Source organism: Bombyx mori, chromosome 22 (assembly GCF_030269925.1).
Source record: "Bombyx mori chromosome 22, ASM3026992v2".
NCBI classification, from domain to species: Eukaryota; Metazoa; Arthropoda; class Insecta; order Lepidoptera; family Bombycidae; genus Bombyx; species Bombyx mori.
Window position 1 is genome coordinate 9,126,597 of NC_085128.1, and position 12,946 is coordinate 9,139,542.

At 38.6% G+C, this 12,946-nt stretch overlaps 1 protein-coding gene across 4 annotated transcripts; it reads left to right on the forward strand.

Moving 5' to 3' along the window:
* The first annotated feature begins 5,096 nt into the window (after positions 1–5,096).
* CPR38 (cuticular protein RR-1 motif 38) lies at positions 5,097–6,766 on the forward strand. 4 transcript variants are annotated; one of them, XR_009976031.1, is made up of 4 exons: positions 5,097–5,220; positions 5,365–5,615; positions 5,697–6,204; positions 6,411–6,766. XR_009976031.1 is itself a non-coding variant. In NM_001043363.1 (4 exons), the coding sequence occupies exons 1-4, from the start codon at positions 5,209–5,211 to the stop codon at positions 6,574–6,576; spliced, it is 525 nt and encodes a 174-aa protein (NP_001036828.1). In that variant the 5' UTR covers positions 5,165–5,208; the 3' UTR covers positions 6,577–6,762. The 4 variants fall into 4 exon arrangements, 2 of the variants coding, with proteins under 2 accessions (XP_062530812.1, NP_001036828.1); XR_009976030.1 differs by having other exon boundaries at positions 5,697–6,192; positions 6,399–6,766; NM_001043363.1 differs by having other exon boundaries at positions 5,165–5,220; positions 5,697–5,868; positions 6,487–6,762.
* Positions 6,767–12,946: the final 6,180 nt, after the last annotated feature.

A 12,946-nucleotide genomic window follows, 5' to 3' on the forward strand; every position in this document is an offset into this window, starting at 1 on the left:
ATATTAACTTATGTATATATATAAAACAACAATATCTTCAACCATCTTGAGCTCTTTGGTAAATCATAACGGCTGCTCTAAATACTTAAAACCGGAACGCAATACTGATCCACATCAGAAACTCAGAAACAGGACTGTGGTATCTACACGTGTACAAATACACGTGGTGTCGACACAAAAAAAATGGGTACCTGCGGGATTTGCTCTTCGGCTTACCAAGGTCCTATTCATTACTGGTGGTGTGTTGAATTGAAAGTTCAAAGAAACGAAGCTTCCACTTGTGCGATTTGTAGGGCAGGGTTCCTATTATTCTGATGGAACTGAAACTTTTACTTTACCGTTTTGAAGGTGGGTGGCAGCATTTTGAAATCCATTTAAGACCAGGCGGGCCGTGAGCACGTTTGGTTAGAAAATGACAGGTTCAAATGATTGAATTAACTACGGACCTATTTTTTCAATCAGCAAATCATTTCTATATAAGAAACATCGTTTAAGGTAATTAAATAAAATTAGGACAGGTACAAAATTTACTTAACGGAAAACAGTTAACTGTTAAGTCCTGCATCCCGACGAAACTTGAGATTGTAACTGTAACCTTTGGAGGTTTCGGAAGTGGCGCTTCTATATGAATCTGACGAGTACGGCCGTGCTCATTCAAAGAGAGTCCCCCCGAATCGATTTTTGTGTGCTCCGGTATCTTCTTAACATCAGGTGGGCTGGTAGTTTGTTCACCCATCAAGTTCTATGAAAACAATCACAAAAAAAAACAAAAAGTAAGATACTAAACTTAAAATAGATTACCTTTAAAAATATCAATCTAAATATTTTATTACTTAGACCTTGCATTGTTACCTCATAAAACAGGATCTTAAATGAAAGATGCTGTCAATATTAACATTTAACTTTTCGTCTCGACGAACGAAATATTTATGTAAATCGGAATACCAGATTTCGCAGATAATAATAATTATGCGATCACGCTAGACCGTCAATTTATTGCCTGATTATTAGTAAGTTATGTTTCATCGATGATTCGCCAAAACATTTTCTTTTTCTTTTCGGAACTATTTTAAAGATTTAAGTTATCTATTATAATTTTATTTTACTAACGATGAAAAACTCTATGCTATGATAATTTGGAGTCCCTAAAACAATCTGTACGATTGGCAGTGAAAAATTTTCCCATGGAAAGAGTGCGTGCTGCTATTGATAACTGGCCTCAACGTTTAAAGGACTGTATTGCAGCCAATGGAGACCACTTCGAATAAGCTTTTTATACTTTAATTTTTTTTTGGAACGAAGTTCCTTATCGCGCGTTGTGAAAGGGGGCTAGACGGAAAAAATTCTTACGAAAAGTTGTCACGACACTTTTTTCTATTTAGTTTGTTATCAACAGATGTCGCTGCACGTAAATTCAACAATTCCTGAATCGCGGTGACGAGATGTTACACAGTTGATAGACGTTCTCGTATTACCCTTGCTAAATCATACTTACCTGGCGTAGGGGATACCGTGATCATGCAGGCGGTTCCCCCAGGGCGAGACTGTTCCAGTGTACTGCAGAGTGGTTGAGCCATGCGATTAATTTTATTTTATCAATAAAACATCATAATAAAAAATGTGTACCCGAATAATTATTTTCTTTATACCTCGGATAGAACTTAAATTTTTTTTATTTTTTATTATAAGGAACTTCGTTCCTATCCGGTGTCCCACGACACCACACAATTTTTTATATTTATGTATTAACACGTTAACAGTCCCTATACAAGCGTTCCGAAACACGCCATATGTGCGATTATATATTTTTTGGCCATTATTAGGTGTCCACCTATCGGCTGATGCATTAAAAGTAACAAAATATGGTCGTTGACCCCGGATATACCCGTGTACAGCGGGCGGTACACGGACTTATGAATTAAATTACCGTGTACCTTTAACGTGTACCACATCCTCATGAGTGTTCCAGTAGACGTATGTATGGTTAGTTTATTACCATATCGATGGTTCACTTCCGCGGCAGAGTACCTTTCCGCCAATACATACCCTCGAACACATAAATATAACATGAAGATCTATAAACAATGGTCTGCTTGGGGATACCAAATTTACAATGGTCAAAATGTGCAAGTTTTTGGTTTGGATACCTACGGAAGTATAGTAGTAACATTGGCAGAAGGTTTACTTGATGAAGGTCGCTGCATGATAACTGACTACTACTACTTACACGAGCGACCCTTTGACAGAATTTATGCTTTCTCGCAATACAGACGTCTGTGGCACAGTCGATAAAAAGAGAAGAGGTTTACCGAAAGAGAGAAGGAGAGAAAAGCATTCTAGCAGCACATGAAACGTTCAAGTTCAAGTTACGCCGCTGAGAAAGACACATTTTTTGGAGTTTTAGGGCAAGAAAGAATCTCGATTCATCCGAAGACGATGCGTGGGATGCTGCCCAAGCCTCCTTGATGAAGGTCGACTTGCTTCATATGCACGGGCCAAAGCCAAAGGGTATCAACGCAATGTAAAATTTGCAAAACAGCAGATTGCGTTGTTTGTTTTTCTAAGCTTTTAGTTCACCAATTAAAACTTGTATCTTTTTTTCTAAGTTTTTTTATATCGTGTTGCTATACTAAGAATTTTAAAAAAATATGACATGTTTTAGACTTTTTCCATTTATTAGATCCTTGGCCACAAGTCCACAAAGAAAACACTAACTAATTTGACAAGTCTGTGGATCTAGGCCCCGTAGAGAAACACATCGGCTCGTGTACCTCATAGGGTACACGAACTCGGCGGCACCGCTCACCGTGTACCACATACGTAAGACCGGACTGTTAAACTAACACACTGTAAAAGTAATAAATGTTATTTGTTTATTTTTAATTGTAACAGTATTTATGGCCAGACTAAGTATATAATGACGATATCACGTAATTACGGTGGTAGGGTGTCATGTGAGTCCGCATGGTGGTGGGTCATTCTGCCTACTTCTGCTGCTAAGCAGTAATTGTCAGTCAACAGTTATGGTCACTTGACACCAGGTAGGTCGTGGGCTCGTTCATCCACCAAAATAAAAAAGTATGCAGTTTTCAATAAATTCCCGCAAAAATTGGGGTCCATGACACGCCTATCAAAAAAATAGCAGCTTTAATTGACAATTTATGTTGGTTTTAAAGTGACGAAGCACGTGATCTGAATAAATATTTTATAAAATCTGTATGAACTTTTTCTGCTGGCAAGTCGAGCCCAATAATAGTATTATCTATATATTTCGTGTCGCTATATACGGACCAGCAACTAATCATCGCTGCCCCGTGTAAGTATGCCCCGTTTTGCGTGAATTTTACGCATCCTACCCATGGGGGCGGTTATTATTTTCCTTTGGTTATCCTGACGTCTGTGCGGACCGTGTTAAAGACGTGGTACTCCAGGGGATGGAATTGTTTATTCCCTCCTCTGAAGTCGCGGCAGACCTTGGTATAATAATACCAATAGGGATGCTGCACACCTTAAGCGGTCCGCATACGCGGTATGGGATGATGCCAGGAGACGTCGGGATTCTAACGTCTCAGGGAAAAGGCGGAATATAACACTGCTTCCAGGTCTTACAAGAAGGCTATTACCAAGGGGAAGTCAGAGCACGTTACTAGAGTTGGCGAGCGACTAAAGAGCTATCCTTCCGGGAGCCGTGCTTTTTGGTTGCTCGGCAAACCTGCAGAAGGTACCTTTTGCAGGTCTAGTCTCCCACCACCGCGCAAGTCCGATTACAGTATGGCCCATAGTGCGAAAGAGAAGGCTGACCTTTTGGTCAATCTCTTCGCCTCGAACTCGACTATGGACGACGGAGGTGCCACACCACCGAACCCAATGTGATAGCTCTCTGCCGGAGAACTGTTTCACACAGTGTGCAGTCAGGCGAGAATTTCGACTCCTGGACGTCCATAAGTCGAGTGAACCAGATTGCATCCCCGCAGTAGTTCTGAAAACGTGCGCCCCTGAGCTTTCACCTGCGCTAACGCGTTTGTATTATATTTGTTGAAATGATCCCATCATCTCGTTTTTACCATCGCACCGCCCCCGGCATCAGGTGGGCCGTACGCTCGTCTGCCTACTAGGGAAATGAGTACTTCAGCTAACGAACGCGGTAGCAGCGCATTCAAATTTTGTACCACAGCCGGCTCAATAACAAACTAAAATATACTGTATTATTGATATGCTTACTACGAAACATACTTTATTAACAAAAAAATATATAATTAAATTTGTGCATATTAATAAGATCGTATGTAGTTATATAGGGACACCAGATCGAAGCCGTATGTTTGTTAAAGTGGCCTAAATAGGGTCTTAGCTCAAAGCCAGTTTTATTTGAAAATGGACATGTCGCAGACCGGATCTCATACCCGATCCTGTAGACCGAATGGTAAACAGTTGACGTCGCCCAAAACACGTCATTACGGATCCTCCCGATCCATTAACGGTGCTTTTAGGCACAACAAGCACCGATCACCGTCCTCGTCGAACCCGTCGCTTGCGACCAAGGGCTCGACAAGCGAATTAATCTATAGACACAGCCCACTGAGTTTCTCGCCGAACCTTCTCAGTGGGTCGCGTTTCCGATCCGGTGGTAGATTATGTGAAACACGGCTCTCGTTAGGGTTCGTGTTAGTAACAACGTCAGGTTTGAGCCTCGTGAGCTCACCTATTCGCCCGGTTACGCTGACATAGCCTCTCAAGGCTATCAGCTTAGGTAGGATAAAAAAAAATTGACGATACCTACGGGATGAGCTGGGATACAGATCGTAGTAACCACCCAGATAACTGGATCACAGTGCGCCCAACCCCAATTTTAAAGTCGTAATTCATTTAATTGATTAACAGTATATCGTAATTGTAAATGTTTAAAAACTTTTAAATAAGTAAATAATCATGAACAAATCGCTCCAGGTACGTGGCCCCAAACTAAGACTACAACAAACAAATATAACGATTCGCAAATTTTCAGAGGCATAAAAAACACTGTATTATTATTAGTTTGAATAGTTCCAAGCTTTATACATAATTTCTAGTTTCACGTCAAATTATTCAAATGCTAATGCAGTTCTCGTTTTAAAGTGGGTGGTTCCTAGATCAATATAAAAGCATGAGCGGATTTTTTAGCCGCATTCGAACTAGTCCAACGTAGCTTGTCTTACTTGAATAGCAAAAATGAAATTCGCAGTAAGTAAAAATTATATTATAAAATTTAAAAAAAAAAACAAAAAAAAAACACGATCTATCAAATTCGGAGAATAAATGTTGAAATGTAGTTTAAAAAAAACGCCCTTAAGTTATTTATATTTTGATAATATTTTTGTCGAACAGGTAGTATTCGCTTGCATGGTGGCAGCGGTTGCCGCCCAAGTCCGGTATGAAAATGAATTCTACAAGAAGAACCCATACCGGTACAGCACATACCGGCCGTTCGTTTCCGTGACCACTCCTACTCCGTTTCTGCCTATCCCGATCTCCTCTGTTGCCCCCGTCAGAGTAGTACCCAAGGTATCTGAGGGTTACGGCGCTGAGACTGTCAAATTCGGAAATGAAATCAACCCCGACGGTTCCTACACCTACTTGTAAGTTTAAAAAAAATCTCGTACATTTACGGAGAACCCGTTATCAAGTTCGTTCCGGAATTAATATTTTGTTGCTTGTAGCTACGAAACCAACAACGGTATCGCTGCCCAAGAACAGGGAGTTCCCCGTAACCTTGGTGGAAACCCCCCTGCTGTTCCCGTCGTTGCACAGGGCTCATTCTCCTGGACATCTCCTGAAGGTGTTCCCATCAGCGTCAATTACGTCGCCGACGAGAATGGATACCAGCCCACTGTAAGTTTAAACATTATTCTTTGTAGAGATACTGTTCTTATAACTAACTTAGCTATTACTGGTGGTAGGACCTCTTGCGAGTACGCACGGGTAGGTACCACCACCCTGCCTATTTAAGCCGTGAAGCAGTAATGCGTTTCGGTTTGAAGGGTGGGGCAGCCACGTTGTAGATGTCTATGGGCTCCAGTAACCACTTAACACCAGGTGGGCTGTGAGCTCGTCCACCCATCTAAGCAACAAGAAAAAAGTGCAAAGTAACGCTTACAGTTTTGCTAAGCAGTATTGATGCAAACAACACTACACGAGTTGAATAAGCGATTCGTGGTTCCTTATCCGGTCACCGTTCTCGTCGAACCCGTCGCTTGCGACGAAGGGCTCGACGAGTAAATTAACTCTCAGACACAGCCCACTGAGTTTCTCGCCGGGTCTTCTCAGTGGGTCGCGTTTCCGATCTGGTACGTTAGGGCGAAGCTGAAATAGCCTCTCAAGGCTATCAGCATAGGTAGGACGAAAAAAAAAAAAAAAAAAAGGTTCCTTAACAGTGTTACCTTGCTGTAATTCCATAATCAAGTATTTATCAGACTTAATTTGGCCTGTAACCGTGCTCTTTTGTTTCAGGGTAATGCTATCCCCACTTCCCCACCAGTGCCTGAGCAGATCGCTCGTGCTCTTGCCTACATCGCCAAGAACATTCCTCTCAAGAAGTAAGCGATAAATCTCACAGACGTATTTTGGATTAGGTTTACACCGAATGAATAAGAATAAATGAAAACAATACTGGCGCTGTCAGTAATTCCATGCTAATTGTGATATAAATACGTTTTAAACGTCAAATTGCCGTTATACTCGTAGTGTGTAATTTGGATGCAAGTGTAAATAAAGTACAGTTTTAACAAGACTGTGATTGTTTCAATGAATTAAAACCCATTCCCAAGTTATCGTCAATGACATGACTGAAGCTACCTAGCAGTTATATGCAGACAATAGTTAGCGAAACATAAAAAAAGATACAAAGATGTAGGTGATAAAAGTTTTGATAACATTCCAATGGCCATCCCAATAACAGATTCACAGCTATTTATATACAGGTTAATACAAAAAAAAAACAAAAAACTTGACTGATTATACTATATTTGCTATATTATAAGATTTTTGTAAGCGGTCCTCTGTAGCGAAGACATTATAAGTACTAAAATTAAATTTATCACTGTCTGCTTATCACTTTTTTGAAGTCGTCCTGGACTAAAGGATAAGACGTCCGATGCATTCGTATATAGCGATGCAACGTAGGTGTTCGAATCCCGCAGGCGGGTGGGTACCAATTTTTCTAATGAAATACTTTCTTAACAATTGTTCACGATTGACTACCACGGTGAAGGAATAACATCGTGGAATAAAAATCAAACCCGCAAAATTATAATTTGCGTAATTACTGGTGGTAGGTCCTCTTGTGAGTCCGCACGGGTAAGTACCACCGCCCCGCCTATTTCTGCCGTGAAGCAGTAATGCGTTTCGGTTTGAAGGGTGGGGCAGCCGTTGTAAATATACTGAGACCTAAGAACTTATATCTCAAGGTGTGTGGCGCATTAACGTTGTAGATGTCTATGGGTTACAGTAACCACTTAACACCACGTGGGCTGTGAGCTCGTCCACACATCTAGGCAATAAAAATAAAAAAAAACTTTACAAAAAAAAGACAACCGATGAAGATGAAAATACATAAAAGTGCGGCTACATCTTGAAAGCTAATGGTTGTTATTTGGCAATAAGAATCCATAATTAAATTAAGTCGCGTTGTGAATAATCAGAATGATATATACAAAAACACAAACAGAAATACATTATCGATTACAGAGGATCAGGTTTTTGAAATTTAAAGTATTTTAATAATATTTTAAGAAAAAACAATACTAATATACATATAAAATAAAAAGTATAAATAGCTGTATTTCATATTATGGAATTTATATTCTGTAGTCGATTATCTTACATTTATTCAGAAGATATAAAGACCTTACCTCTTTTGTACGAAAAGAATAGCTACGCATGCATGTGGAGCTACTTTTTAAATTTACAAATACCTTAACTCGAATGTTGGTAGGTAATTTGCTTGTTAATAGTCTTGGGAGATACACCGATTTTGTCCTTGATTTTTATAGATGTCATATCAGTTCGTTTTTGTAGATGAACCAACCCACGCATTGCGTTGTGTTCACTCTTCATTACGTAATACAATCAAAATTTATTAACTCGTTTTAAAGCATTAATCTTCCCGGTGACCTTAGAAGACATTTTAAACGGATATTTGTAAGCACTTTTCGAGTCATATTTTATTTATTTATTTCTCGGATCGTTGAAGTTTTATTATTGGATTCTTTGGATTTAAACGTGGATACCGCTCAGCGTATGATCGATTTTGATTTTCAGCCAAATTGTAAATTATTTTATAAATGTTATTGAAATTAATTTTAATGATAAATCATATTTTATTGACTTTTATGGTCCAATTTGACGCGGATGTCTGAATAGTAATGACCTTCGAGATCAGAGCTGGTTTGGCTTCCGTTAAAATGAATCTATTTTGTCTCATCATTATTATTATAAGTGGCCTTCATTTCGGACTCTTTATTCGTCAGTAGTACTGTCTAAAAATAATTCTTAGAGGTGAATAGCGGCCTCTTCAAGAAAGGAAGGTTGATGGGTAACAAACAGGCAGATACACCAGAAAGTAGGGAAGGTTTTTATTTTATTTTATTACTTCGACAGATGAGTGAGCCATGGCCCAGCTAATGCTAATATACTAGCGGAGCTTATAGATATCACAACGTGCATGTTGTCACTACCTTCAGACTTGAGATCTATTTCTCTATTAGTTGTTAATGACGTAACAATTTCAGCGGTTTTGATTTTTATTACACGATGCAATTAATTTCTTCTGGAAGTCTTCTTCGCGGAAGTTCTTAAGATGAAGTACGTTTTTCATTAGAAACATTTGGTACCTGCCTGCGAGATTTGAACACCGTCATAATCAATAATAATTTGATAAGAGTACACTGGTCGTCTTATCTTTTAAGCCACGTTGACTTTGTATTTTTGTTTTAGTTCGAATTGTGTGATGTGGATCAGCGTAGTATCATCTTCATGCATGTTTCTCTCTTTAAGTAATCATCTCTTCCTTTTTGAATGGGATTACATGTAGTTGCCATACATATGAAATTATTTTGATACAATGTAGAGTTTCGCTATGTAGCTCAAGCAGTTGTTCCATGCAGGAGACGTTGAGCTTATCGCCTATTTACAAACGATAAAATTTGTACTCATAAATAAGGAAAACTTCTTCTTCTTCTTCCTATTCGTACACTCTTGACAGAGTGGTCGTGGTCATGCATCAGTCGGATCCTGTGGTACCGATGCTCTCGCGATGCGACGCCATGTGGCACGATGTTTCGCAGAGTGAGAGCAATCATTTATGTTGGAGTGAGTCACAGATTTTATGAGGTCGGTCCATAGTGTTGGAGATCGTCCGCAAGATCTTTTGCCCTCGACTTTAAACTAAATAAATTAAAAATGTTCGAGTGCATTTAGTGCATTTGATTTGTTCTTGAATTTCCTAAAGAAAGTGAAACTAAAATAATCACATTCGGTATTCTCGAATAGGAAATTTAGGCCATCTTGTTACTTTTATTTTTTCACCTTTTATTCGAAACCTAATTAAGTTTAAATTTAAGAAGAATACCGTGTTCAATAGATTTCTTATTGGTTTTTAGCTGTAATGTCATAAATCATGTCAAAGCAGTCATTTATATTCGTAAAAACGAAGAACGTTTTTAATTAAATCATAATTATACGTTCACAACTTCAGACTACTATTTGAAATTATTTTATTGATATCTCACCACAACATTTGGATATCTGTGTGAATTTTAAATACAGTTATTAGCTCACGCGGACATAAGTCCGACGATGGTTTTTAATATTTGTATTGATTACTATCTACTAACTAGCAGAAGGTACTACGTAGTATTTCCACTACGAATATTTTCCTGTTATCCCGTGTAGTTTGTCTTAGTCTGCCCTTTATATCAATTAATATATTACAGATCTATATCTATAATACAGATAACTATAATATACTATATCTATAATACAGATAACTATATCTATAATACAGATAACTATATCTATAATACAGATAACTATATCTATAATACAAATAACAAAGTGATCATATAAAACCTTAAGATTAAAACCAGTCAAAATGTTTTCGTCATGAAGCGATCTTCCTTAAAAGGACTTTGTTTTATCTATATCTATATCTATACTAATATTATAAAGAGGAAAGATTTGTTTGTTTGTTTGTTGTCGAATAGGCTCCGAAACTACTGGACCGATTTGAAAAATTCTTTTTCCATTAGAAGCCGACATTGTCCCTGATGAACATAGGCTACTTTTTTAAATTTTTTTTTTAATTTTTTTTTTTTGGTTTCGTGTGTGTTTTAATGTTTCCGAAGCGAAGCGAGGGCGGGTCGCTCGTAATATATAATTGCTTAAACGGATGAACGAGCTTACGGCCTGTCTAGTGTCAAGTGGTTACCGGACCTTCATAATAACCAACGATATAAATGCCGTCTGTCGAATATATAATCGAATTAATATATCATTATTTAAATCCTCCTATTAAAGTACTTAAAACGATAATTCTGCTCAATGATATATCGAATAAATATGTACATACGATAAATGTGATTTTATAACAAGAATCGATGTGATGTTACGCCGTCCGCTCCGATTCGACCTTAGCATTTGTCGTCTAAAATTACCAGTGGATGAAGTAAGTACCATTATAAAGTTCACGATTATTACAAATTCCAATAGCTTTATGATCTTTTTAATAGCTGGATTAAAATATGGATAGCTCTTGAAGTGTGTCTTCGTACATTTTGAGTGTTATAGTTATAGTTTTTCAATAGAAAATTGACAAATTTTGTTAAGGGACATCCATGACATTTCAGGTCAATCAACTTTTTTTTTTTTTTTTTTTTTTTTTTTTTTTTTTTTTTTTTTTTTTTTTTTTTTTTTTTTTTTTTTTTTTTTTTTTTTTTTTTTTTTTTCCACAGGAGAAAATCGCCGGATCCCCACCCGCGCGGCAGGTGGGGTATGTGGGAGTTGAACCTCACTAAAAACTCCTGCCGCTCACAACCGGCGCCCTACCTCGGACCGCTCAGTCGGGGCTATTGAAACGGCGGGACAGGGTTGACGCAGAGCACATTACATCCATCCCACCGTCCCACGGACGCCGGACCGGTGGCCGCCAGCGAAACGACCACCGGTTCCCTCGTTCAGCGGGCCGAGAGCCCGCTTTGATGGCGCCGCGTTACACCTTCCCCCAGAGCGGTCGGGGGAACGCGGTCTACCATCACCCGGCTTCCTATTGCGGGTGGCGTGCAGAGCACGCCACCCCTCGTCTGGGTCCCTCCCCGCACAAAACGGGTGGGACCCCTAGCTCTTAGGGGGCCAGGTCACGGATACGACCCCGGTCCCGACCCCCTGCTCGGCGGCGGCGGGTTTCTGCGTAGTGAGGAGAGCTTTCCCTCACTCGCCCCGCCGCCTCCTTCTGCGAGATGGTGCACTCGCAGAAGTCGAGCATAGCCTTCCATGACTCATCGCTGCCAAGCATCGACGCCACGACGCCAGGCAGCGACAAGTCAGGTCCTATCTTTGCGACCAGGACACGGCGCTGCACCTCCCAAGCGGGGCAGACAGCGAGCGAGGTCAATCAACTTACGTCATTAATGACCAAGAGTGCGCCAGGCGTTGAATGTTTTGCTTTTTTTATTAGAATAAGATGGGTTGACCTGGTTGTCAATGTTTTAAGATTATCGAAGATTATCAAACTAATCTAGCCCACCTCTAGATAACCACGAGGTTAAAGTCGGATTGAAATGCCAGCTATTTTACCAACAAAATTGGATTGAAGGCTTACTTTGTGGCAGAGATATTGTTGTCCTTTTGAAAAAAAAATACGTGCCTATCGGTGTGCACTTAAATAAGTTTCTGTAATAAACTGAATAAACAGAGGTCATTATTACTACGGACATTATGAAACCAATCATTATATCGTTTGATTCAACGCTATAGTTGACACGTATTATTTTTATAAACCACATTTTTAATAGTTCAAGGCTACACGAAATACTAGTCCAATTTTGGGCAGAATACCGTAAGACCTTGTCGGTGTCCGGTATCATTGTGATTAATTGAATTGAAAATTAATACGGAATCTCGACCTTAACATTGCTTCAAATGTCTCGAATTTAATAATTAATATTGAGATGTATCCAATCAAATGAAGCTATTAAGATAGTTATACGTTAATTAAATAATATACTATCTATATTTTTTTATTGTAACTACATTTTTATGGTAGTTTAGCTACCTATACGTATTGTGAAGTTGGTACGAGTAGCGCCATCTGTTGTCTGAGAGCGAAAACGGATATCCGTAACGGTTATATTCCTGAAACAATCTGTAAAGGTTTTTATTCATCTTAAGTACCTATCAAGTGTATTTATTATCTACGACCTTAATATACATATCTCACATAAGTTTTCATTATGTATGGGCTGGGCCTATACATGTAAGATCAGGACTTTGAATTAGAACAGATTTTTTTTTTCTTTTTAATGTTTTTTTTAAGTTTAGTAAAACATGTATAATCTTTTCTCTTAAGTCTTTATGCACGAAATTATAAATTCATCATGGTCAAACCAAGTTAGTAGAGTTTTAATTAAATCAAAGTAAATTTATATCGGGGTAAACAGTGATCGGATTATCCATAGTAATTAACTAGACCTAAAGTGAAAATAGATGTATTTATACAGTAAATGCTGCCGGTACTATAACAAACGGGATACATTCTACGAAGCTTAAAATTCAGCTTTGAAAAAAAAAGTTGTTACGTCCTTTGAGCTCAAAACCAATCATAGATTGTACAATTCGCAAAAGTGAACTAACTCACTATAATTAGCTACATTTCATATGTTATCTGTCACGATTTTTTTTTCAGTTCTATAAGTTA

What these genes read in the sequence shown, in the direction of transcription:
- CPR38 (XM_062674828.1), top strand. An exon ending in GACGGTTCCTACACCTACTT is followed by an intron (nt 5,616 to 5,696) that starts GTAAGTTTAAAA and finishes TGTTGCTTGTAG; the next exon opens with CTACGAAACCAACAACGGTA.